The sequence below is a fragment of the Bombus vancouverensis genome, chromosome 9, assembly GCF_051014615.1.
Source record: "Bombus vancouverensis nearcticus chromosome 9, iyBomVanc1_principal, whole genome shotgun sequence".
Classification (NCBI taxonomy): domain Eukaryota; kingdom Metazoa; phylum Arthropoda; class Insecta; order Hymenoptera; family Apidae; genus Bombus; species Bombus vancouverensis.
This window is the reverse complement of record NC_134919.1, coordinates 16,834,452-16,855,821: the sequence shown is the minus strand read 5'-3', so window position 1 is coordinate 16,855,821 and position 21,370 is coordinate 16,834,452. Positions and strand designations below refer to the sequence as shown.

Below are 21,370 nucleotides of genomic sequence, written 5' to 3'. Positions count from 1 at the left end.
GAGCCAATGGTCCCGTGCGCCCAGGGTCGCGTCATCGTCGAAACGGCGCGTCCGGCGCTTCCGTATTTCGCCACGTGTACCAGTTATCGTCGGCAAGTGGCGATAACCAGCACCCCGATCGAGATAGCCAGTATATCTGGTACGTTCTCGAGTACCACACAGACCGATCAACAGTCAACGGGTTCTGGCAGCAACAGAGGCGCCATCAGTAAGATCCCGATGCTTCCGGCTCACAGTACCGCGGCCAGACCAGAAGACCTCGGTGTAACGCCCTGGTACCTCGAGGATTACCCTACCATAGATTCCTCGCCGGGGCCCATGGGCGATCGGAGCTCGTATCCCTCGTACTCGCACATGGACACGGAAATGAAGCCGGAAAGCACGTCCACGAGGAATAGCAGCATCGACAGCGAGGTACCACGACCTGGTCCAGCGAGTACCGCACCTAGGAAGGCGTACATGGATCTGAGAGACGCCATCGCTCTGCTGGACGAAACCTGCCCGAACCAGGAGCCCAGTCCGTCCCTCACGCCGAGAACACCCAGGACCCCGTTAACGCCACACCCGAGGAATAAACGGGCGCGATCTAAGAGCAGCGACAACTCATCGAACTATAGCAGCGAGAAATTAAACGATCGATCGTTCGAGAAAGAGGGTAAGGAGAAGAAGAGACCATTTTTGAAGAAGATCGGCATCTCGAAGACGGAGGACAAGCCGTTCCTGGCGAAGCTTGCGCCTAAGATAACAGGCAAGCCTTACTTGGAGAAAATCGGGCCTAGCAAGGCGGTGGAGAAACCTTTCTTGGACAAAATTGGCTCGTCGAAGACGTTGGATAAATTCATATTCGATACTCCGCGTTATGAAAGGTGGGGCATTAAGAATGAAACGTGCGTGGAGGAAACAACGACGAAGACCGAGGAAACGAAGAAGGCGGAAGAGAGAAGGATTCAGAAGAACATGAGAGTGGAGCAATCGTTTGACGTTCAACGTAGAAGATCTGCTAAAGGTCCTTTGTTGAAGATGTATTCGTTCGAAACCGAGGATCTAGAATCGACTGTGCAAGTAAAGGAACTTCGAGATCCTCTCAGAGGTGCTTCTTTGGACGATGTCCTGGACTCCGGGCCTAGCTCTTTGCCATTGGATACTACCACCACGACGGAAGAGTCGCCTAAATTGGAAACGAAGGAACGGGCTAGCAATGGAGCTGAATTGCTCATGTGTCGCGTTACGACCAGCGAGGAAATCATTTTTACTAACGCAAGTGTCAGTTCTGATAAAGAACTTAATAGCTGGGACAATTCACCAAGAAAAAGATGGCTGCTGAAGAGAGATCCATCGACACCAAGGACACCTATTCATCGAAAGGTGATCCAAAACTCCCAAGCCGTTGAACAGACGCAAGATAGCGTTCCCAATTCGCCAGTGAAACGTCCAATCTCATCCGTTCTGCCAGATCAAAATGAATCACAAGCTGACTCATCGGAGAAAAATATTTATTCGCCAATGAAGACCAGAAGACAGACGTATGAGGACCTGCTGGACAGGAATGGCAAGGATCAGGGTGAAAAACCTAGCAAACAGGCGCAGTTTGAGAGAAGAGGCATTTCTTCGGATAATCTTTTGTCCAAGGATCGCTCTATCGCTTCTCTTGGATACCAAGAAAGAGACCATGTCGAAAAAACTAGGGAAGCATCGTCGGAGGATTCTCTGGCGCATAGGATAGGTCAAGAGTATTCCAAAGAAACGTTCAAACAGCTTCAGGATAAGTTTAAGTACCATGAAATTCCTACTGAAACGTACGCAGACTTCAAAAGACGCACAAGAGGCAATGTTCAGAGCATAATTGGAAGGCAACAGGAACGACTAAAAGCGAATAACATCGTGCCGGATGCTCGTGACAAAAGTCCCAAGGATCCTACGTCAAAAACAGACGAAGCGTCAAAGTCAGTAAGTTCGACTCCCGCTAAGATGGAAACAGATTCGACTTCGGGAAGCAAGAACGAAGTGGTACGAGTCCATGGAGGTACAGTTAGGTCTGTACTGAAGAAACAACAGGGAATAGATCACCCTAGTGATCAGGACTCGGATACTAATTCATCCATAAGGCGACCAAAGAGAAGGATCTTCCACGAACCGTCACAAGAGACGATGGACCTGCTGACTGAGCTAAGAAAGGTGAAAAGTTTGCTAAAGACTCCGTCATGGGAGAAAGAGGATCTTGAACTGGATAAAAAACCAGTTCGACAGCCTAAGCGTATTCTGCTGACTGACAAGGAATTCTGTCTGTCTGTTGAACGGGAAAATAGCATTCGCCGTCCATCGAGGGTGATCAATTCCCTAGAAAGAACAGAGGAAGGACAGCTTGATAGGAAGCAAGAGGAAGATGGACAAAAAGAGAAGGAGAAAGAGGAAGAAACGAAGGAGTCCGATGGAGGAATTCCTGGCCCGGCTCTGTTTGAGAAGAAGTGTTTGTCGTTGGACTATGCCGACGAGGAAAAACCACAGAAACCAGAAGCTAGAGCTATTTCTTTGGCTTCTGCCAGGAATTTGCCTTCGGAGGTTGAGGAAGCGGTCGATTACTCGAATGTAGCGTTGATATGCGACTCCAAAAGCTATTCCTCCGATGTTTTCAACACTCCATCCGATGAAACTAACGAGAAAGAGCGCGGTAGCGACTCGGAGAAAAACGTTCCGAAGAATATGAGCCAGAATCACTGCGCTGAAGTCGATATCGCTATTCCTATCGATCAGAAGGCAAGCAGTCCGAAGGGTAGGGTTCAGATTCAGGGTAGGACTAGCGATCTTTACGAGATCATATCCCCGAGATCAACGCCATTCCGAGTAAAAAAGCGACTCGGCAAGATCTCTGTCGAGGAGACGGTCAAGCCGGAGAGTTTCACCCTAGGTTCTAAGGTCGACTGCCGATCCACCGTTGCCCAGAAACGGACCAAGTGCTTCCCTTTATAACGCACGCCGACCTGCCAGTGGGCGAAACGCTCTCTGACGACGTCCTGTGTTTGGCGTTCACTCTGAACGAAATTCGAGCCGAGAATAATGGCAAATCTGATGGTCTCGTTTAACTCTTCTGATAAACATGGATAGTGAGATTGATCTTGGAGATTTGGAGAATTGTAATATGAGTGGTTGTAGACTGCTTCCGAATCCATCTTTAATTCTCGAGTACTGTTTTTTCGCTGTTTAAACAAATCTCTTTTTTCTTTTAACAGTGATCATAATAACAATAAGTTGTTCCAATAAGATTGAAAGATGATTATCTATGAGGAATTTCTGAATTCTGACAAGTGCTTCTGGTTATTGATCGTTAAATACAGCGATTCCGCCACGGTTGTTAAGAATAAATTTAATTTGATAAATAACAAATGTGTTATAAAAAATGAAACGACGAGTATCAGGAGGGTTAACATGGCCTGGTGTACTGCCACGCCGTTATCTCGCTCTCAATTTCTATCAGGGCGAAAATAGCAATCAACGTTCGCAGTTGTTCTTGGGGATAATCACACGAACTTAAATTCAACTCTCGTTTCTTTTTTCTTCTTTCTTTTACCGACAAACGCAATCAAAAAGTACATAAAAGCAGGACGATAATATTTGCTAGGAAACTATCGAGAAGAACTTATCTACATTTTTGATTCTCAATAAAGTTATGATTTTCGGAACGTCCATTTTCTCCAAGATGCAAGCGATTAGAGATGGAGAGAATTTCCTTGAGGCTCGAGAGTCGTCAGTGCTTCACACTTACGCAGATAATATTCTAAAAACGCATCCCGACCACTTTTTACCCGACGTTTCGCGATAGGAAACGGCTCGAAGAAGCTCGACAGATCGACGCGAAATTTTCCACGCAGTGTATTATATCCGAACATCCGACAACGACGAAAAAACGGTGTCGCGCGCACACTTCCGCCTGTCGAGCAGTGCCTTGTTCGTGGATATATTTATTTAGACAAAAATGAGAAAAAACAAAAAAACGAAGAAAAGATTAAGCGAAAGAATTACGAAGAATCCTATCGAACGATAATTAAGTAAAAATGAAGAAAAAAAGAGAAAAAAATCACAAAAAAAAATATATATATAATATATAATATATATTCCGACTGCGGGCCGGATTTTCTGAATGGGTCCATGGAGTTGTGCTTTCGATTACGCGCATCACGAATGCTCTTCGACGAATTTTTGAGAAAAAGGAAACTTTCGCCAAGCTTCCGAAATTATATGCGAAAGCAGAATGACATAGAAACGCGAATTTGTACTCTTTTCGAAAATCTATTTGGATCAAAAACTTCGTTCAAGTTAGTTATGCTGCTTGAATTCGACGGATCAGTAATAAGACTTTAAGTTTGAATTCGTACAAGTCGAGTTACTTAACTTTCCATTCGATAATTTGTCTTTAGATGAATATTTCTAATGGAAAGTAGAGGAGGGAGCAGTTGCGTACGTAAATGAAACGTTAATTATATAATTATAAACATAATTTGTAAAATCCATAAGTATAATTGTAAACGTAATTTGTAATCTATCCTGTGATGTATATCGTATAACGTAAGGCAAAATCACCTCAATGGAGATTAAAGCTGTCCTAGTAAGAAGAAAGTAAATGGCGTAAAATCCTCGCGTCCGCGAGCAAACTTCGATTTACTTGAATTCGAATTGTTTGAACGTGGGCAACTCGGCTAATCTGAACGAAGTTAAAGGGGACGATCGTGAACAGAAGAGACTAGGGAATCTCGCGAGAGAGTGCAACTCCCACGCTTGCCAAGCCTATTCCCTGTTCGGCGAAGCGCGTGACGTTTTAACGACGTAAAGAAAAACGTAATATATTATATTGTATCGGAGAATAACAGATTGTTACGTTCCTCTTATAATTTTCTAGAGGTAGATAGGATCGATAAACGACACTCAATGGAATAATACGGAAAGTAAAGAATAAATGTAGATATATAAATATAAATATATATATATATATACACACACAGGCAAAAAATACAATGACACGTAAGGAAAAAAAAAAAGAAAAGGTGGTACATACTATCGTTACTCCGATGGAATATTTGTACGTATTCTATATACTATATATATATATATTATATATATGACTATTAGAGACTAAAGCGAGTTGGTATATATGTATATATATACTTGCCACGTGGTGTATACGCGTATGTATATATAAATATATATATAGAAGCGTATGTGTACCTAAATAGGTGTACTTGTACGGATCCTATAGTTGACGAAATGTGCCAAACAAAGATACGATTTATTGTATGTTATGGAGTTACTTTTATATACATATATTTATACAGAGGGTTTACGTAAAGTATATAAAACCCCGAATTGAAGATTCTTAACGTATTCTAAGTGTAGAGAAACTCTGTCAATGTGGTACGCGGCGTGAAGTACGTCGCGCCCTTTTGTTTAACCGATGTACAGGATGGTCCACTTATTACGATCCTTTCAAATATCTCTTTTATATTTAAGGAGAGAGAAAGGAGAAATATCCATAATGCCGATGACACCAATAGGCTGAAAAGTTATTCGAAATATAATTTACAAAAGGAACGATCTATCGCAATTAAATATTCAATCGATTCAATTGGCATATAGAAATGCTTAAATGCCACGTTTGCAATTCAATGTGAAATTTTAAGCGATCAACGCCATACGATTATATTAATACCGAATAATTAATTTATTTACGTTGATTGTTGACCATTGCTTTTCTCATCCAAAAAACTGCAACCATCGATAACAAAAGATAACAATGTCTTTTTTGATAAACCGATAAAATTCTAGCTACAGAGTATCAACCGCGAGAAAGCTGAAATTATAGCGAATTTTAATCGACGAGTGGACTCGCGTAAACCTGAGTTCATCTCGCGAGACATTTGCCTTCGTAAAGTTGTAAAAATCGTCGTCCTTCGCCGTCTATCTTCTTCGTTATCGAAAACGGAGTATACTTGAAGTGATCGTGGTTTATGGATTATCCTCCATATATATATGCGTATATATAATAAACGAATGTGTATGTGAGTAGAATAATAAGAGAGCAGAAAATTCGCGCAGTGTCGGTAGAACAGATATTAATCGAGCTCAAACATCGTCTTCGATTCGAGGAATTATAGATTTTGAAGAAAACGCTCTGTATCGTTACGTGAGCGCGGACGCATCCACACGATCGTAGGTGTTTAAACGCGCGTGTAACAAGTACACGCGAATTGTCCATTGCACAGGTGAAGGTGCTCGTGCAGATTACGTGTACACGTTCGTGTACCTATATGAGCGGATATCGTATATGGTACTTACACGTACACGCATTCTCATCGACTGTAATTTTATTTCAAAATCACTATCCACCCGTGGTACTCGTTGTTTCTCCGCCAGTTTACCCCTTTTTCTTTCGACGTACTGAAATTTAGAAAATCATAGAAACTTGCTATTTTAACGTCTCTGCGATAATCGTCGGATCGATTAAGGAATCTTTTCCTGAAATTATTATTTTTTATCGTAAGATCGTGGTAACTTAGCTTCTTTGATTATTCTCCGACTTTTGAGAATAATTCGTGAAATAATCGAATAATATAGTTTCTTCTCTGTTTGCTCGGTCTTTTTTCTTTTTAATTATAGAAATTTAATTATAAAAATTCGGTCATTTTGCGCGAAGAAACTTCATTCGTTATCAGAGTTAAGATTTTTCTTATCTGATACGACGGTAAAGTGTATCGTTGATCGATTCGTACGAATCTGTTAGAATTAAAAGCAACGAGTACCTACTTGCTCGTATGAAACATAATTCACGATTTTCTTGTTCGGTAAACCCCGTGCAATGCGCATCGTTTACGTTCGACAAAGTGCAATCAAAAAACATGGTGAGGCAGGGTTCGCGTTCTAATTCGGGGCATAAATCGTCCAGACTCGTTCTTAACTTGGAAAAAGTGAGAGGAACATCAGAACAGCTATCCGTCCATCTTATCGGCTGTCCATGCTCTTCGTCTGTGTGCGTACCGCTAGAAACGCGTGCTTCTCGTCTACGTATATAGTTGTCTATGTAGAACATCCTTTGCTTTGCCATAACAAGATCGGATGAAATTGAGAATGATAATCGAAGAAAAGTTATTTTCATTTATAAGAAAGACTTGAATAGATGCTGCACTGTTTGAGAGAAATTTAAGGATCACGTAATGTAGCAGAAGAATATAAATTTGGAAGAATATCAAGGGAATCTAGACACAGAGTATTCTGCTAATAATTACGAAGAAAAGAATTTTTTTTAACAAAGTAAAAAAAAATCTCGGAAACTAACTAAAAATCATCGAACAAAGTTTCATCGACTCTTTCGGGTCTTGAAATTTGATTTTCAAAATGAAAAGTTTCCATACTTCTGGTGCTGAAAATTTAGAGAAAAGATTATTTAGAATTAGCAAATAGAAAGGATATTCCTTAAGGATAATCTATGTCAGGCACAGAGGACCAGAAATGAAAAATGAATTTTGCCTCAATGGACGACAAATCGAATCGTAGATATTCGGAATAAAAGCAACGCAAGGTAGATGAAAAGCACGCAGATCCGTTCTAAAGTATTAAAAGACACAGATCAAAGATTCGCGAGGAGTAGAGATCGTTGTATTCGGGTTTTAAACTAAGTACGTTTCTTTCTCGCGGGCGAGATTTTAGCGGCCGAGAACGAAACCCTAAACACGTCCATTCGTCACGGTCGCATGCATGAACTTTTAAAGTTTTATTGAAGAAGAATTTATGGGCCGTATTAGAAAGTTAGCCGTACGATTTTCTTATTCCCGCTGGAAATTTTCGCGCTCGAATGAATTTTAACGATTTTACGCCCCAATCAATCGGAGATTGTTTTTATTCGATTATTCTATCGCATTTTACTGGAGATTTTATCGAGCTTCGTTGCTACGAAAAAATAACGAAGATTCTTTTAAAAAAGAAAGGATTTCTTCTTTCTTTTTTTCTTTTTTTCTTTTGTTCGTTACTCCTGACGAATTTTTTCTATCGTTGTTTGGCCGAATGGTTGCTAATGTTTTAATATTTCAAGGGAAAGTGGAATACCGAAGTGTGGTATTATAAAAACGGGAAAGATTTTGATATCGAATGATTGGATAGTTGTTGTTACACTAAAATATATAGTATATTTTATTTGTTGTAAAAGAAAGATAATATATGAATGCACATGTGAGACAACGCAGATGCTTTTGAAACATAAACGTACGAATACTTGGACTAATCGACAATATGATGGAAATGACCTAACGTTTAATGTTTCTTTCAAGCTCGTTGAAAGCATGTACAGATTTATTAGATTTTTTAAATGTTGAATGTTTATGTTGTCCAATTGAAACTGTATTCTAAGCGAACGAATCTCTTGCAAGATGTACTAGACTTGAAGATACGTATCGTTCGAGCTTCGAGTATTTAAATTACGCGCGCAATTCACAAGCCGAATCTCGGAACTTTGGACGCGTATGTCTTTCAGACGATGATAGTTCTTTTTCTTTTTTCGTGTGCGATTTTTGGCAATAAAATTAAACGTCTCGTTTTACGTGTATGGTAAGGTGCAGAAATCCCTATTTCTATGGTAAATGCCAAAGAATTAAAAAATACGGAAACAAGAGAGAAATGCGGTAAAACAGAGGAACGACGTATCTCTGCGTTTTTTCTTTTTCTTAAAAGGGACATTATTTTTCTTCGAGTAGCGGGAAACATCTGATTGCAATTCGTATATATGAGAAAATACATTTTTTACATTCTACTGCTCTGTTCGAGTCAATAGAATCTTCGTCTAAATATTTTTTCCTTCGTCTTCTTTTTTTTTTTTTTTTAAGATATCATACATCGCTTAAATAAAGTTAAATTAAAAAACACTTCGTCCCGCTCTGTAAGCGTCGTTCCTCTTATTGTTAATTAACAAACACTTTGATTATAATTTTCGAAAAATGACGAACGAAGCAAGAATATAGCATACTCGTACAATTTGTAAAAGTTCCACTAAACAAAAATGAATTTCATAAATCTGACTGTCACCACACGACGAATGCATAAATTTTCTAATCTGCTAATCTGGCTAACCGCTTACGACGAAATGAAAATTTGTAATGCGGGTTCGTCACAAAAGTGAAGAGAAATTAATTTTTATTAGATATAATTATCAATCAGATTCGAGTGAATTTGATTGTAATAAGAGTATTGGTATTTTTGCATTGTTAATATCACGTAATTATAATATATAATATAGCGATACACGTAAAATGAGATTGCAACGCGAAATAGAAAGAAAAGGAACGACGTTGTCGCGAATCAAGTGACAGGATGAATTTTTTAAAGCACAAGACGTTAAAGCGTTCAAGAACTCATTTTCACCAAATTTGTCATATTTGCAATTTCTCCCTTCCGTGCATCGTTTTGCCCGAAAAAGTACGAGATGCCATGAAAAAACGTTGAGAACGAGTTCTAAATGCAATCCATTTATCGAACTGACATTAAATGGCGAGCGAATGAGCAACGTTTTGTAAATTGTGTGATAAGTGATTTAAATAAAAACACGATGTGGTACATTTTGTGTAACATTGGTACATTGTTGTAAATAATAAATAGATCGTATGTTGTATTGCGGCTATTCCGTTTATCCCCACCCCCTTTTTAAAATCCACAGTCTAATCGTGATTCTACTTTTAATAATTTACAATGTAATGACATACATATCGCGATATTTCGATGAAAAACTCACGTTACAAAATACATTTTATAAAATATCTTACAGTTGTGGTAGAATGTGCCAGCTTCTGTAAAATCATATTTTTCTACTAGCTTACAAAATAGTTTTTCTTGAAGAATGAAGAAACATTTAAAAGTTTAATTGAATATTAGAAACAAATTTCGAATTTCGAGATTCAGAACATTGTTACAAAGTTCCTCCATGCTACTTCTCATTAAAGGATTGGGATGAGTCATTCTAGGATCGCTGGACAGGCCATTAGATGATTAAACGGTTGATTACCTTTAAATAAACGTTTATTCAAATCTTTAGTAATGTACAAGATAGATAAATTATACAAATCATATAATTCTATTACTAATATTGATATAACACAATTCAATAACGCTGTGTGTCTTATAATATTGTTATAAATTAATAATTTCGATTCTATTCCTAGTTCTATTTAAAAATAATTGATATATACAAAAATAACGTACTTCCTAACCTCTAACTTCACAGAAAAGGGAACTAACAAGATCTATGGCTAACGAATGGCGTGCTTTGAACAGCGTGCAGATGTTCTCATTGTTAGATCGTCCACGAGTTGCGAGCGGTGATCCTTCCTACGATTCAAATTCCCGAATACCGGATCTATAATTTCGACTTGTTTCTACTTGCTCAATGGCAAAAAGAAATAAAATTAAGGAATTAATAGAATATTTAACTATTAATAAGAATTTAAAATCTTATATTCGGTAATAAAGGATGTTAGACTGATACAACTGTCAGAAATCTTATATGCTATGAAATGTACTAATATAACACAATGGTAACGCTAAGAATTGATAACTCAATGGAAATAGTAACGCACAAGAAATTACGTAACGAAAAAATAAAGCCGCGAAGTCCAATGATACAGACCCTTTTATATTCTGATTTTTGCCGTAGCGGAGAGAGTGACCTATGTACAGGCGTAACTTTCCTTTTACTGATATCAGGGGTAACAACAGACCTCGCATTTGCATACCTTCAGGAGTCAAATACAGAACAACGATAGATCGGCATCACAAATATCACATCTATTTCGTACATTGCTGGTGACGTAATTACTGGCGTGTCGTCTGTGATGATTCCTATATTCACCGTAGGAAATCGCAGAGGATGTAAGAAACATCCTGAATTTTTGACAGGTCGGTATTTCATAACCTAAGACGCAAAGTTCCATTTAATGTAACGATTCTGCGGCAAACTGTTTTTGTAATCCACAACCAGCAGCATTGCTGCAGACTAAACCAGAGAGGAAATAAGAGTTCTCACGCTTATGAACCTGGTTGTTCTCAGACTAGTACTGCACCATGCGGTCAAGTGCTGAAGTCAACTAAAGCTAGCATTTACAAGAACCTATAAAATTAGGGATCTGTCTTGTTTGATTGCACACTAGCATAGACAAGAACCTAAAGAGTTTCACGCTACAAGAACCTATTTAACTATATTGTTCTACGGAAAAGTTCATATCTGCTTTTCTATCCGAAATAGACAAGTATAACTAGACAAGAGAATGATAAAATCGCCTAATAATGATTAATAATGATGTTAGTAAAAATATAATTCTAAAAAAGTTAAAAATAAAAAAATGTAACTAAATGAAGGTAAAAATAAAAAAGTAGGGAAAGTATCTAACTTTAAACTTAAATACATAGGTTCTTGTATATCCTAACTTTAATTGACCTCAGCACTTCACCACATGGTATACTGTGAGACAATTAGAACTATGGGCATGAGCACTCTTTCTTCATCTCTGACTGGACAAAACAATAGGGGACACAAGACCATAATTTTGTGTCTCTTAAAGCACTTAAAGCCCTTAAATAGAATTGTTTGTGAATAAACAATGTGTACCTTCTTATAAAGTGTTATAAAAATTATAAAAAATTCATTTCATTACTTCCATCATGTGTTACTTTGTTGAAATTGTTTTGACTATTCAAAATCAGCGCTCTATGTATGCTGGACAATACAAGAAACTTTCCATCCTCAAATCTGGAAATATCACCACCGCAGGAGTTCCTAAACCTGTAAATACGACCGTGCCTTCGATGCTTTCGCCGAAGGGTGGCGTTAAATACAAAATTCTAATCCTAGTCTCGACACTCGCTAGGGAAACTGTCTGATAATTGAGTCGTGTCTAATCGCAAAATATCAACCTTGAAAGATCAATATAGTTCGCGTTCTTGCGAGACAGAAATAAGCAGAGTGTCTCTGTCTCTGTCTGAGATATTCATAGAACTGGAATCTTCTTGTCTTTCATGTTGATTTTTCACAACTAGTCACGACTCAATTTTTGGACAGTTTTCCTTAGGCTTTGGGTTTCGGTATATCGGTGTCGAAATTTGCTTATATGATGGTATATACGAGTATGATACAAATGCACATCTTCCTCTCGCCGTGCGTACGGACGTTTCTCCCACCAAAAACATCGAAGGAAGAAATGTGCGTATAGTACGACCATTTGACCGCTAGAGGTGGTAATTTGCGGAATGTACTTTTGGCTGAATTTCTTTCACGCTCATCGGCGACCTCCCTACTCACCTCTCTGGTTCCATAAATAATAATAAGATGTTAGACTTGTGTCATACGTCGTCTATGATTTAATATCTGATGTTTCAGTGTAATAATTCATAAATATATAAATATTATTATTTAGACAGAATTGAAATCATGACTTCTACTAAAGATGATGAAGATTTTTGGTACAGTAGCGAGAAACGATCTTTCTGTTTCGAAAATAACGAGGTTGAGTTCACAAAATTGCCATTGATAGTAATTTTTTGTCACTTTAACCAACAATTAATGATATTAAATAACAGGTAGATCAATTGTTTGGAGTATCAAAGACCGATACAGATAAATTATGGGCTGGTATCTCCAACACGTCGACTGCGGACGGATCTTTAAAATCTACTAATGATTATCAACCACTTAAGCCTATGTTATCTATTATCTCAGAAAAAACACTTTCTTGCAGTACGTCAGTAAAATCACACATAAATCAATTCTTGGTGCAGTTGCTTGAATTTTCATTATTTCCATTAACTGATAGGTTTGATACCAAAAACAAAGACATATATTATATGAGCACCTTTCACGTTTCATAGTTTTAGCTACGGATAAATTCCAAAATCTTCATCCAGAAACAACAGGTCTACAACCAGATATTACTCTTAGAAAAATTTTACTTGGCCAACCATATTCTTTGGAACAATATAAATCGCTTGTCAGTAAAACTACCTTATTAGATGCAGCGATAATAAGTGGTGATGGAAATGCAATTTTAATAGTAATTTTTGGTTTCTACAATTTCCATAGTACCTTAAAATATTTTACATACTCTAAATAAAATAAATGTTTTAGATTATTTTATTCCTTACAAAAACTCTTAAACGGTCTTTAGTTCAGAGAATATTAGCAGAAAGGCCAGATGCTGTCAATGTTTATATAAGATATCTCTCCATAAGAATGCAAATAAATGAAATTATAGACATTTTAACGTATGTATTGCACTATGTATATTGCTATATTATTTTCTACATTTCTAATTAATTTGTCATTTTTACAGAATGCTAGGACAACCAATGGATGCAGCTGTAAGTTTTGATATAACAAAATTTTTAACTCTGCAAAATCACAGTAAATTCGTCCTATTTTAGATGAAAACTTTACACATTATCATAAAAAATACTCGAGATCCTGATAGATTACTAAACAAACTTCGAAATAGTTATAAAACACAATTTTCAACTTTAACTGATTGTAAAGAAGCTTTATTTGTCCAATCCTACATAAAGTTACTTGGTAACTATCTTTCTAGTATAATTTCAAGAATTTTGATAAATTATATATTAAGTAGATATCTTTTAATACTATTAGAATGGCAAATGGTAGCAAAAGTAATCGATGGAAATGAAGATATTGAACTAAATTCATCAGTTCTTGACTGTCTAAAACACGCGTGTAAAGGTCACTGGGATTTGCCAGAGGGTAAATTAATGTCTCCTACAATTTTATCTCAACAGCATGATGTGTCTCCTAGACAGTATCAAAAGGTTGTATTAGAAGTTAAAGCAGCAGCTAAAGAATGGGATGATGTTGATCGATTACTTGTAACAAAGGCATGTTTTATATTAAAATTTTGTAAATTAATAATAATTAATGACATAAAAAAGTGGATAATGAAGACCATTGTTAATTTGTAAATACTAGGGATGGCTAGGAAGCAAAAAATTGCAAATTCATCTTCCTATCGAAGATGTACTAAAGATATTGCATAAAAATAGTGCACCTTTCGAGGTTCTCGAAAAATACTTAAAATATGTCGATAATATAGAGAGGCGATTGGAATTGTCAAAAAATATGCATTGTTTTAGAATAGCAATTGATGTAAGTGTACAATTATTCGAATATTGGCACTAAGAAAAACTGACGTATTATGAATTTTATATCTTTTTCATAGATACTTGTACAACAAGCAGATCGTACGGCATTAATGGAATATAAAACAAAATTACAACCTCAATCCGAAGAATATTTTTACGCGGAAAGCGCGTTACGATTGCCATCGGTTAAGTGGAAAAGCTAAAACTAATTTTATTTATATTATACTGTATTTAAATATTTATTACCCGAAAAACGTAACTATACATTTCCACAATTAATTTTTACTAATTTCCTTATAAAGTATATTTATATATAAATTACAGCGACTACAAAAAATATTTGTATATCAGTGTATTTATTGCAGAATTATATACCAATTAATCAAGTCCAAGTATATTAAATATCATTTGGTAATACTTCCGTATGACTAAAAATTTAGTACTGCGAAAATAAAATGTAGAATCTGATAAAAAAAACTAAGATAACTGTACCAAATTATACATATAAATACTATTTAAATATTTATATATTTATAGAATACATGTAGTTGTAATCACTGATACCTGCTAAAACCTGCCTTATCAGTGAATGTGATTATAAACAATAAATAAAAAAAGAAAAATGTGACTACAAATACTTTTTATAACCAGCGTATTTCGTTTATGTCATTTCAAATATTCTCGAAGAATATTGAAGATAAAAATATCAATTCTGTATGATCGAACGATAGCAAAATTCATGATAATTGCCCGCTCAACGCTTTTGTCCAAGAAGACCGCTATGATTGGCGAGTTGCAAAGATTAGCTTCGCGATATGGCACACACCTTGTGAGTCAGGATTAAACGTTTTATCTACTCTCTGTTAACGGATATCGTGAATTCTTCGATTTTGAACGTATCTCGGAGCAACGAACTCGCCTGCCGGCGACTGAAATCTCTGGATCGCGGTTATATTCGTTTGTTAATTTCCATTGACACACGCATGAAATTTTTGTTGCTACGCGGTCGATTCGACGGAATAGCTGAATCGGATACGCGGTAAAAATAAATACGTACAGTAAAAAGCGCAAAAGAAGGATCACCGTGATAATCGTGCTTATTTTTCGGATGAAATTCAGTGCAGTACACGTGCATCATCCAATCGTTGCCGAAGGAACCGTTAGAAGTTTCAGTCGTGTGCGCGTTTGAACGATCTAGTATACATTTGTCATCTACGTGCGGAGAACCACTCCCGATTGGTGTTACGGTGTTTCCGCGATACTTGGTAAGTTATTATACCATTCCAGCATCTTAATGGTCGAAAAAAGGATAAAGATATTAAAATTTAATTACATTTCTATGCTTTGAATCGGTTGCTACTGTTACATCTTGCAAAAATATGCGTAGCACAAAGTCGTGGCATGTCGAAGAAAGAGCCCCGAATATGTCGACGGTCAGTGTTTCGAGCCAAAAAAGTGAATGGAATGTTATTCCTTTTAAGTCTGCTTCGAGATCAATCGTATAAATAATATCAGTGATCGTTTTTCGATCGTCTAATGAATTTGTTATATTAGATCACTGTGTTCGCCACTGGGCTTTTAGAACTTGATTCTTTCTTTATGTATTATATCTGTTTTGCATTGTATCAGTATAATGATAATGTACAGTTTCGCTAACTTACAATCTGTTTCATGTTTTTTCCCTATCTGTTGAATCGTTATGTTTTAGTTACCGTTAAAAGAAGAGTACCAATATGGCTGTTAATGTTTATGCAACAAATGTGACAACTGAAAACCTGAGTCGACATGATATGTTGGCATGGGTAAATGACTGTCTGCAGTCATCGTTTACCAAGATCGAAGAGTTATGTACTGGAGCTGTTTATTGTCAATTCATGGATATGCTTTTCCCTGGAAGCGTTCCATTGAAGAGGGTCAAGTTCAAGACTAACCTCGAGCATGAATACATACAGAATTTCAAAATTTTGCAAGGTGGTTTCAAAAAGATGAATGTAGATAAGGTAAGTAATACAAAGTTATATGAAGTTTATGCAATGAGAATCTTAAGTAAAAGATTTTTAATGTTTTTGAGAATTCTTTTAAGATTCAAAAGTTGAAATGTTTTAACATTTAGTATTCTGTGTGACATTAATTTTGATCAGAAAATGTGGGATTGACAATAATAATATCAAAACAAAAAGCATTATTTATAATTATAAGATTTTACTTGTTAGGAAACTTAGAAAATATAATAGTTTAATATAGATAATGAAATAAGACACTAGTGTCAAGGTAAGCTGAAGTAATGAAACAAGATATTCTGACAATAGATGGAATTATGTTGCTTCATTGAAAAGTGTTGTACAAAGTGCCAATAAACATAAAACTATAATTCAATTGTTATGAAAATGGTTCAGGTAATACCAGTGGACAAATTGGTAAAAGGCCGCTTTCAAGATAATTTTGAATTTCTACAATGGTTCAAGAAGTTCTTTGATGCAAATTATGATGGCCGTGATTACGATGCTTATGAAGCTCGTGGTTGTACACCATTGGGTTCTGGTGTTGATGGAACCCATAATTTGTCAAATCCTCAACTGGTACCTTTACCACCTCAATCAAAGCAGATGCAAATGCAACAAAAGCATACGCAGCAACGTAACATTGCCCCTCGTCAACAGGGTACAGCAATATGGTGTCAATTTAATAGTATTGCTTTTTGCATGTCATATATTTTTACCTATATTATTTAAAAAATTGTCTAATTAAATGCTACATCAAATTTTATTACGATTATATGTAATTGCATTTATAAAGTATAGTTGAAGGCACCATTTGCTTTTGCAGTTTTAATCACATGCAAGTGTACAGTTAAATGGATTGAAATTATTTTGTAGCACAATATCTTTTTATTATTTATCCATTTTATATGTAAGCAGATATCTATTTCTCCATTATATTTAGTTTTACAATAGTAAGATATTGCACATGCTTTAATTATGAGTAGCTTGTTATTCATGATCATCAACATATGAATAAAATTTCTAAGACAGTTATTTACTACAGTAGTAGAATGGTATCATGACTGTTATTTTTAACAGTCTATAAATACACTCAAGTGGGGGGTAACAGATTGTCTTAGGAGAATAGAATAGACTGGACTTTCTTTAATCTTCATACTGTATCTAGGGAACACAATCTCTGTTGATGTATAACAAGTGATACACAATTTATAATTTGATTAAAATCTGTTAAATATAACATATAATTCTTAATTTTATATATAATTTAATATCAGGTCTTTCTATTGATAAATTTACAGTTTAAAAATAAAGTTCTAATAATTCTTGTATTCCCCTTATTTATTTTATTATATTTTGTTATTTTAACTTTTTTATTTCATGTTTTAAGTTTTCATATATAGAAATTATTAATATCGTCAAAACATTTTTCTTATGTTAATTTTTTTGTTAATTTATTATTTTGTTCCACATGCTTTTTGCAATCATTTGCAGATTGTTCCAATTGATAAACTGGTGAAAGGCAGGTTCCAAGACAACTTTGAATTTTTACAATGGTTCAAGAAATTTTTCGATGCAAACTACTCCAGAACAGAGCCATACGATGCACTTGCTATGAGAGGAGGAGAAGCCATGGGTAGTGGTGGAAATAATGCACCGCATGGCACTAATGCAAAACGCACCACACCACGTGATGTAAATTCGACTAAACCGGCCGCTCGTATTGGTACATTATTTCACAACTTTTTTTCTTTTATATCATTTGAAGTTGCGTTGTTAAAAATAACGCGAACATTTGCCAAAAATAATTTATTTTTAAGAATAATGAGAAAATTAACATATTGATTCCCTTCTAATTTACAATCAACATGGCCTGGTTTTGCTTAATTGAAAATAACAATTAAAAAATATATATAATTGCCAAAAGATACGATATATAGTCAAATATTTACTTATTTTTTTGTATACGAATATTTTCATAATTCAAATTGCAAACATGAAAAGACAATGGGCTTGTGTGTCCTAATAACATGAGAAAAATATTTCGCTTCAGGTGAGGATCCTTCGCCTCCTGTACCTACAGCTAACGTCAAGTCTAGTAATTATTTTTTTTTTGTCTTCAATATTTTTATGCTCGTTTCTTTTATTTCTTTAGGTTTTGGAGGGTTTAAAAAAGGGTATCTTACCCAACAAACTTGTTTTAGAATTCTGACGTTTCTTGGGAGTAGTTTAAGAAGTAGTTTAAATTTAATAAAAAAAAAAAAAGGGAAGATTTATAATTTTGGTTGTCCATCCTTCATTTAACTGTTTAAGAAATCATGTAGATATTGCTTTATTTATTTGCTAATCATAAATACTGTGAATAATCATCTTAATGCATGCTCTTTATCTTGTTTTATTGTACAGTTCACTGTATAGATCATGCTTCTATTATTTATATTTAGTATAGTTACACTGCTTGTTGTAAGGACATCCACACAGTATTATTTTAATATTAAAGTAGATTTGTTATTAAGTGTATATAATTCTTTTGTGATTCATAATATCTTTGTAAATACGATGAATGTCATATTGCATCTGTAGAGATTATTATGAATAAAAACGACAAGTGACTTAAAAAATAATGTATCAATTTTCGCATCTAGTTAACAAAGCTCCGGCTCATCGTCCGCAAGCGAAAACAGGCGTGGGAAATCGTGTCGAATCTGGAAAAGTTGAAGAACTTAGTGCCCAGGTATGCGGCAAACCATAAATATTATAATTCATATATTATATAATATTTAATATACTTCTATTATATATAATATATTATATATTATTATTTATAATCATAATACTATTTATAATAATTTCTCGTAGTTGATGGAATTAAAAATGTCGTTGGATGGGCTGGAGAAAGAAAGAGATTTCTACTTTGGGAAATTACGTGATATCGAAGTTATGTGCCAAGATTGTGATAACGGAGATCCTCCCCCAATAGTACAGAAAATCTTAGAAGTCCTTTATGCAACAGAGGTATACTTCATACTTCAATGACACATATACATATAACTGATATCATGTTATAAAATTACATTATGTTACGTTGTTGCTATTTCTTTGATTATGCAGGAAGGGTTTGCACCACCAGAAGAACTGGAAGGAGACGGTCTTGCGCCAGATGACGAAGAAGAATATTAACTTCACTTTTTTTTGTACAATCATTATAAAAAGTACGACAGCAAATTGTCCAAGTGCGTTTCAGTTTATTATCTATTTGTGAGCCAGTATCAGTACCCTTCGCATAATTGATAAGCTACTTTGTATAGCTATTTAAGCATTTCCGCCTTTTCATTTTCGTTACAAACGTTTTCACCGAGAGTTCATTAAAAGATTTGCACGTATAATTAGGGTAGGAAAGTACATTAAATAAATGCACTTGAATAACTTGTACTCTACGACAAGTAATTATTAAGGGTCAAAGAAAAGAAAAAACAGAATTAGCAGTTCATATATTGTCATAGTTCTTTATCGTAATAAAAATAACGGTAGAGCTTTGAACATCGATAAGTCTCAAAATATGAAGAGGAAAAAAAAAGAAAATAAGGGAAAAATATTTTTGGATGCAGATACTCGACGACTATCTGAATCCAGTTTGTTATACAGTAATTTTATGTTAACTATGTTCAATAACGTGTGAGTGTTTTTGTTTGTAAATGCACTACTGTTTTTATCGATAAATAGGTGAAATCTCGTCGGTTTGTCCTTTTCGTACATTGTTGTAGTTCTTTGAAAACCGTATTTTATGAGCGCATAATCTATAGTGTAACTGTTTCAAACCTGTTTACCTTGTGCAATTGCGACACAATGCGTATGATACAATCGATTATTTGTTAACAATTGAAACCATTAATTTTTCACCGATCATAGATGTGAAATACGATATATGATATAATATGTCGAAACTGATTCTTGAAACGCATTAAATTGAATTCCCCAAATTTTATACACACCTTTCGTTTTTTCTTTTCTTTCTTTCTTGTTTTTTTTTTTTTTTTAATTAATGGAAGATCATAGTTTATGCTATCATTGTATAATTTATAAACTCATAGATACGATTGCGATCTAAAATCTAAAAAAAAAAAAAAAAGAAAAAGAAAACTGAACGAAACACGAATAACACATGTTTCTTGAGAAATAGTATGATTACAAGTAAAAACGACGATGATATTCACTTCTGTTTCCAGCTAATTGAATTTTGGAGATGCGAACGATCGTTCGATTTGGAAATTGGATTGACTGTCTGGTTTTGCAGAAATATTTATTTCACGCGAGTAAGACGACAATCGTCTTCGCATCTCCACGATCCGTCTTTCAGAACGAGAATGGCCTTAAAAACCAGCGATAAACTTGAGATTACAGAGGAAATACTCGAATTATTAGAGAGCAAACGCAAAGTGTATCTCCGAGCAGTACGACATAATTGATAAACGAATTACGTTGCAAGTACGAGGAAACGCTTGGCTTCTGAGAGAAAAAATAAAAAGATAAAACACAAGTAAAAAAAAAACAGGAATTAAAAAGAAAAGCTAATGAAGAAAATTTGTAAAATTATATGGTCAGAAAGGGATTGAGTGAGAGGAAACGAGTGAAAGGGAAAATCAAGCACGTAAGCGAAAACTATGCGAATAATTTGCTACGTGCCATGGTATGGCTGGGTAATACGTATGTCTTTTGAAGTCGTCAGGTTCAAAATCCATCGTACAGAAACGACAAATTATGCATTCGACATATTTTAGTTTTCTCTTAAGAATTAATCGAATATAAATCTTAAGATACGCGTCGATCATTGTTACTATCGTTTCTATTAGGATAATAATGCTCGTGTTAATTAAGTGTAACGACTATAAAAAAAGACGAAAGATACACGACGCACTTTAACTTGCGCTAAGGTTTATTGCTCTATGTGTGCGTATATAGCGAGCCATCGCGAGAATGTGCTTCAAAATTTGAAATTTTAATGGTGAGGTAATAAACGTTTAATAGGATTCAACATTGCATGGTTTCCTTTTTTTTAATCTTTGAGTATGAGGATTGAAATTTTCACATATTAAGATTTCATATTAAAGTAGAAAATATTTAAAAAATATTTCTTGATACTACTTTTCGATTGTTTATCATTTACAATATAATATGTGTCATATATTGCTTTTTTAAAAATATTT

The 21,370-nt window shown here is 35.2% G+C and overlaps 3 protein-coding genes and 1 long non-coding RNA gene across 7 annotated transcripts; 3 read left to right on the top strand and 1 right to left on the bottom strand.

Moving 5' to 3' along the window:
- The first annotated feature begins 6 nt into the window (after positions 1 to 6).
- LOC117158858 (uncharacterized) lies at positions 7 to 9,643 on the top strand. The gene has a single exon (XM_033338213.2). The coding sequence runs from the start codon at positions 7 to 9 to the stop codon at positions 2,965 to 2,967; it is 2,961 nt and encodes a 986-aa protein (XP_033194104.2). The 3' UTR covers positions 2,968 to 9,643.
- A 386-nt stretch (positions 9,644 to 10,029) lies between these two features.
- LOC143303138 (uncharacterized) lies at positions 10,030 to 12,011 on the bottom strand. The gene is made up of 2 exons (XR_013059154.1): positions 10,761 to 12,011; positions 10,030 to 10,694 (listed from the first exon to the last, which is right to left on the bottom strand). It is a non-coding gene; the product is annotated as an uncharacterized LOC143303138 (long non-coding RNA).
- Positions 12,012 to 12,265: 254 nt separating this feature from the next.
- LOC117158848 (spermatogenesis-defective protein 39 homolog) lies at positions 12,266 to 14,789 on the top strand. Its single transcript, XM_033338195.2, has 9 exons — positions 12,266 to 12,526; positions 12,601 to 12,757; positions 12,889 to 13,070; positions 13,145 to 13,281; positions 13,350 to 13,377; positions 13,441 to 13,585; positions 13,661 to 13,902; positions 13,994 to 14,170; positions 14,244 to 14,789. Exons 1-9 carry the CDS (start codon positions 12,452 to 12,454, stop codon positions 14,367 to 14,369), a joined length of 1,269 nt encoding a protein of 422 aa, XP_033194086.1. The 5' UTR covers positions 12,266 to 12,451; the 3' UTR covers positions 14,370 to 14,789.
- A 162-nt stretch (positions 14,790 to 14,951) lies between these two features.
- Positions 14,952 to 21,198, top strand: Eb1 (microtubule-associated protein RP/EB family member 1). Of its 4 annotated transcripts, none has more exons than XM_033338137.2 (7): positions 14,954 to 15,431; positions 15,875 to 16,166; positions 17,661 to 17,892; positions 18,220 to 18,264; positions 18,812 to 18,900; positions 19,026 to 19,181; positions 19,278 to 21,198. In XM_033338137.2, exons 2-7 carry the CDS (start codon positions 15,900 to 15,902, stop codon positions 19,344 to 19,346), a joined length of 858 nt encoding a protein of 285 aa, XP_033194028.1. In that variant the 5' UTR covers positions 14,954 to 15,431; positions 15,875 to 15,899; the 3' UTR covers positions 19,347 to 21,198. The 4 variants fall into 4 exon arrangements, with proteins under 4 accessions (XP_033194030.1, XP_033194028.1, XP_033194032.1 ...); XM_033338138.2 differs by lacking the exon at positions 14,954 to 15,431 and adding an exon at positions 15,465 to 15,599; XM_033338139.2 differs by lacking the exons at positions 17,661 to 17,892; positions 18,220 to 18,264 and adding an exon at positions 16,563 to 16,827 and having other exon boundaries at positions 14,952 to 15,431.
- The last annotated feature ends 172 nt before the right edge of the window (positions 21,199 to 21,370 follow it).

Coding starts and splice junctions, on each gene's coding strand:
- Eb1 (XM_033338137.2), top strand. CDS start 15,900: ATGGCTGTTAATGTTTATGCAACAAATGTGACAACTGAAAACCTGAGT. Junction 18,265..18,811: donor TACAGCTAACGTCAAGTCTA/GTAATTATTTTT, acceptor TTTCGCATCTAG/TTAACAAAGCTCCGGCTCAT. Junction 19,182..19,277: donor AAGTCCTTTATGCAACAGAG/GTATACTTCATA, acceptor TTGATTATGCAG/GAAGGGTTTGCACCACCAGA.
- LOC117158848 (XM_033338195.2), top strand. CDS start 12,452: ATGACTTCTACTAAAGATGATGAAGATTTTTGGTACAGTAGCGAGAAA. Junction 13,071..13,144: donor ATGGAAATGCAATTTTAATA/GTAATTTTTGGT, acceptor TAAATGTTTTAG/ATTATTTTATTCCTTACAAA. Junction 14,171..14,243: donor GTTTTAGAATAGCAATTGAT/GTAAGTGTACAA, acceptor TCTTTTTCATAG/ATACTTGTACAACAAGCAGA.
- LOC117158858 (XM_033338213.2), top strand. CDS start 7: ATGGTCCCGTGCGCCCAGGGTCGCGTCATCGTCGAAACGGCGCGTCCG.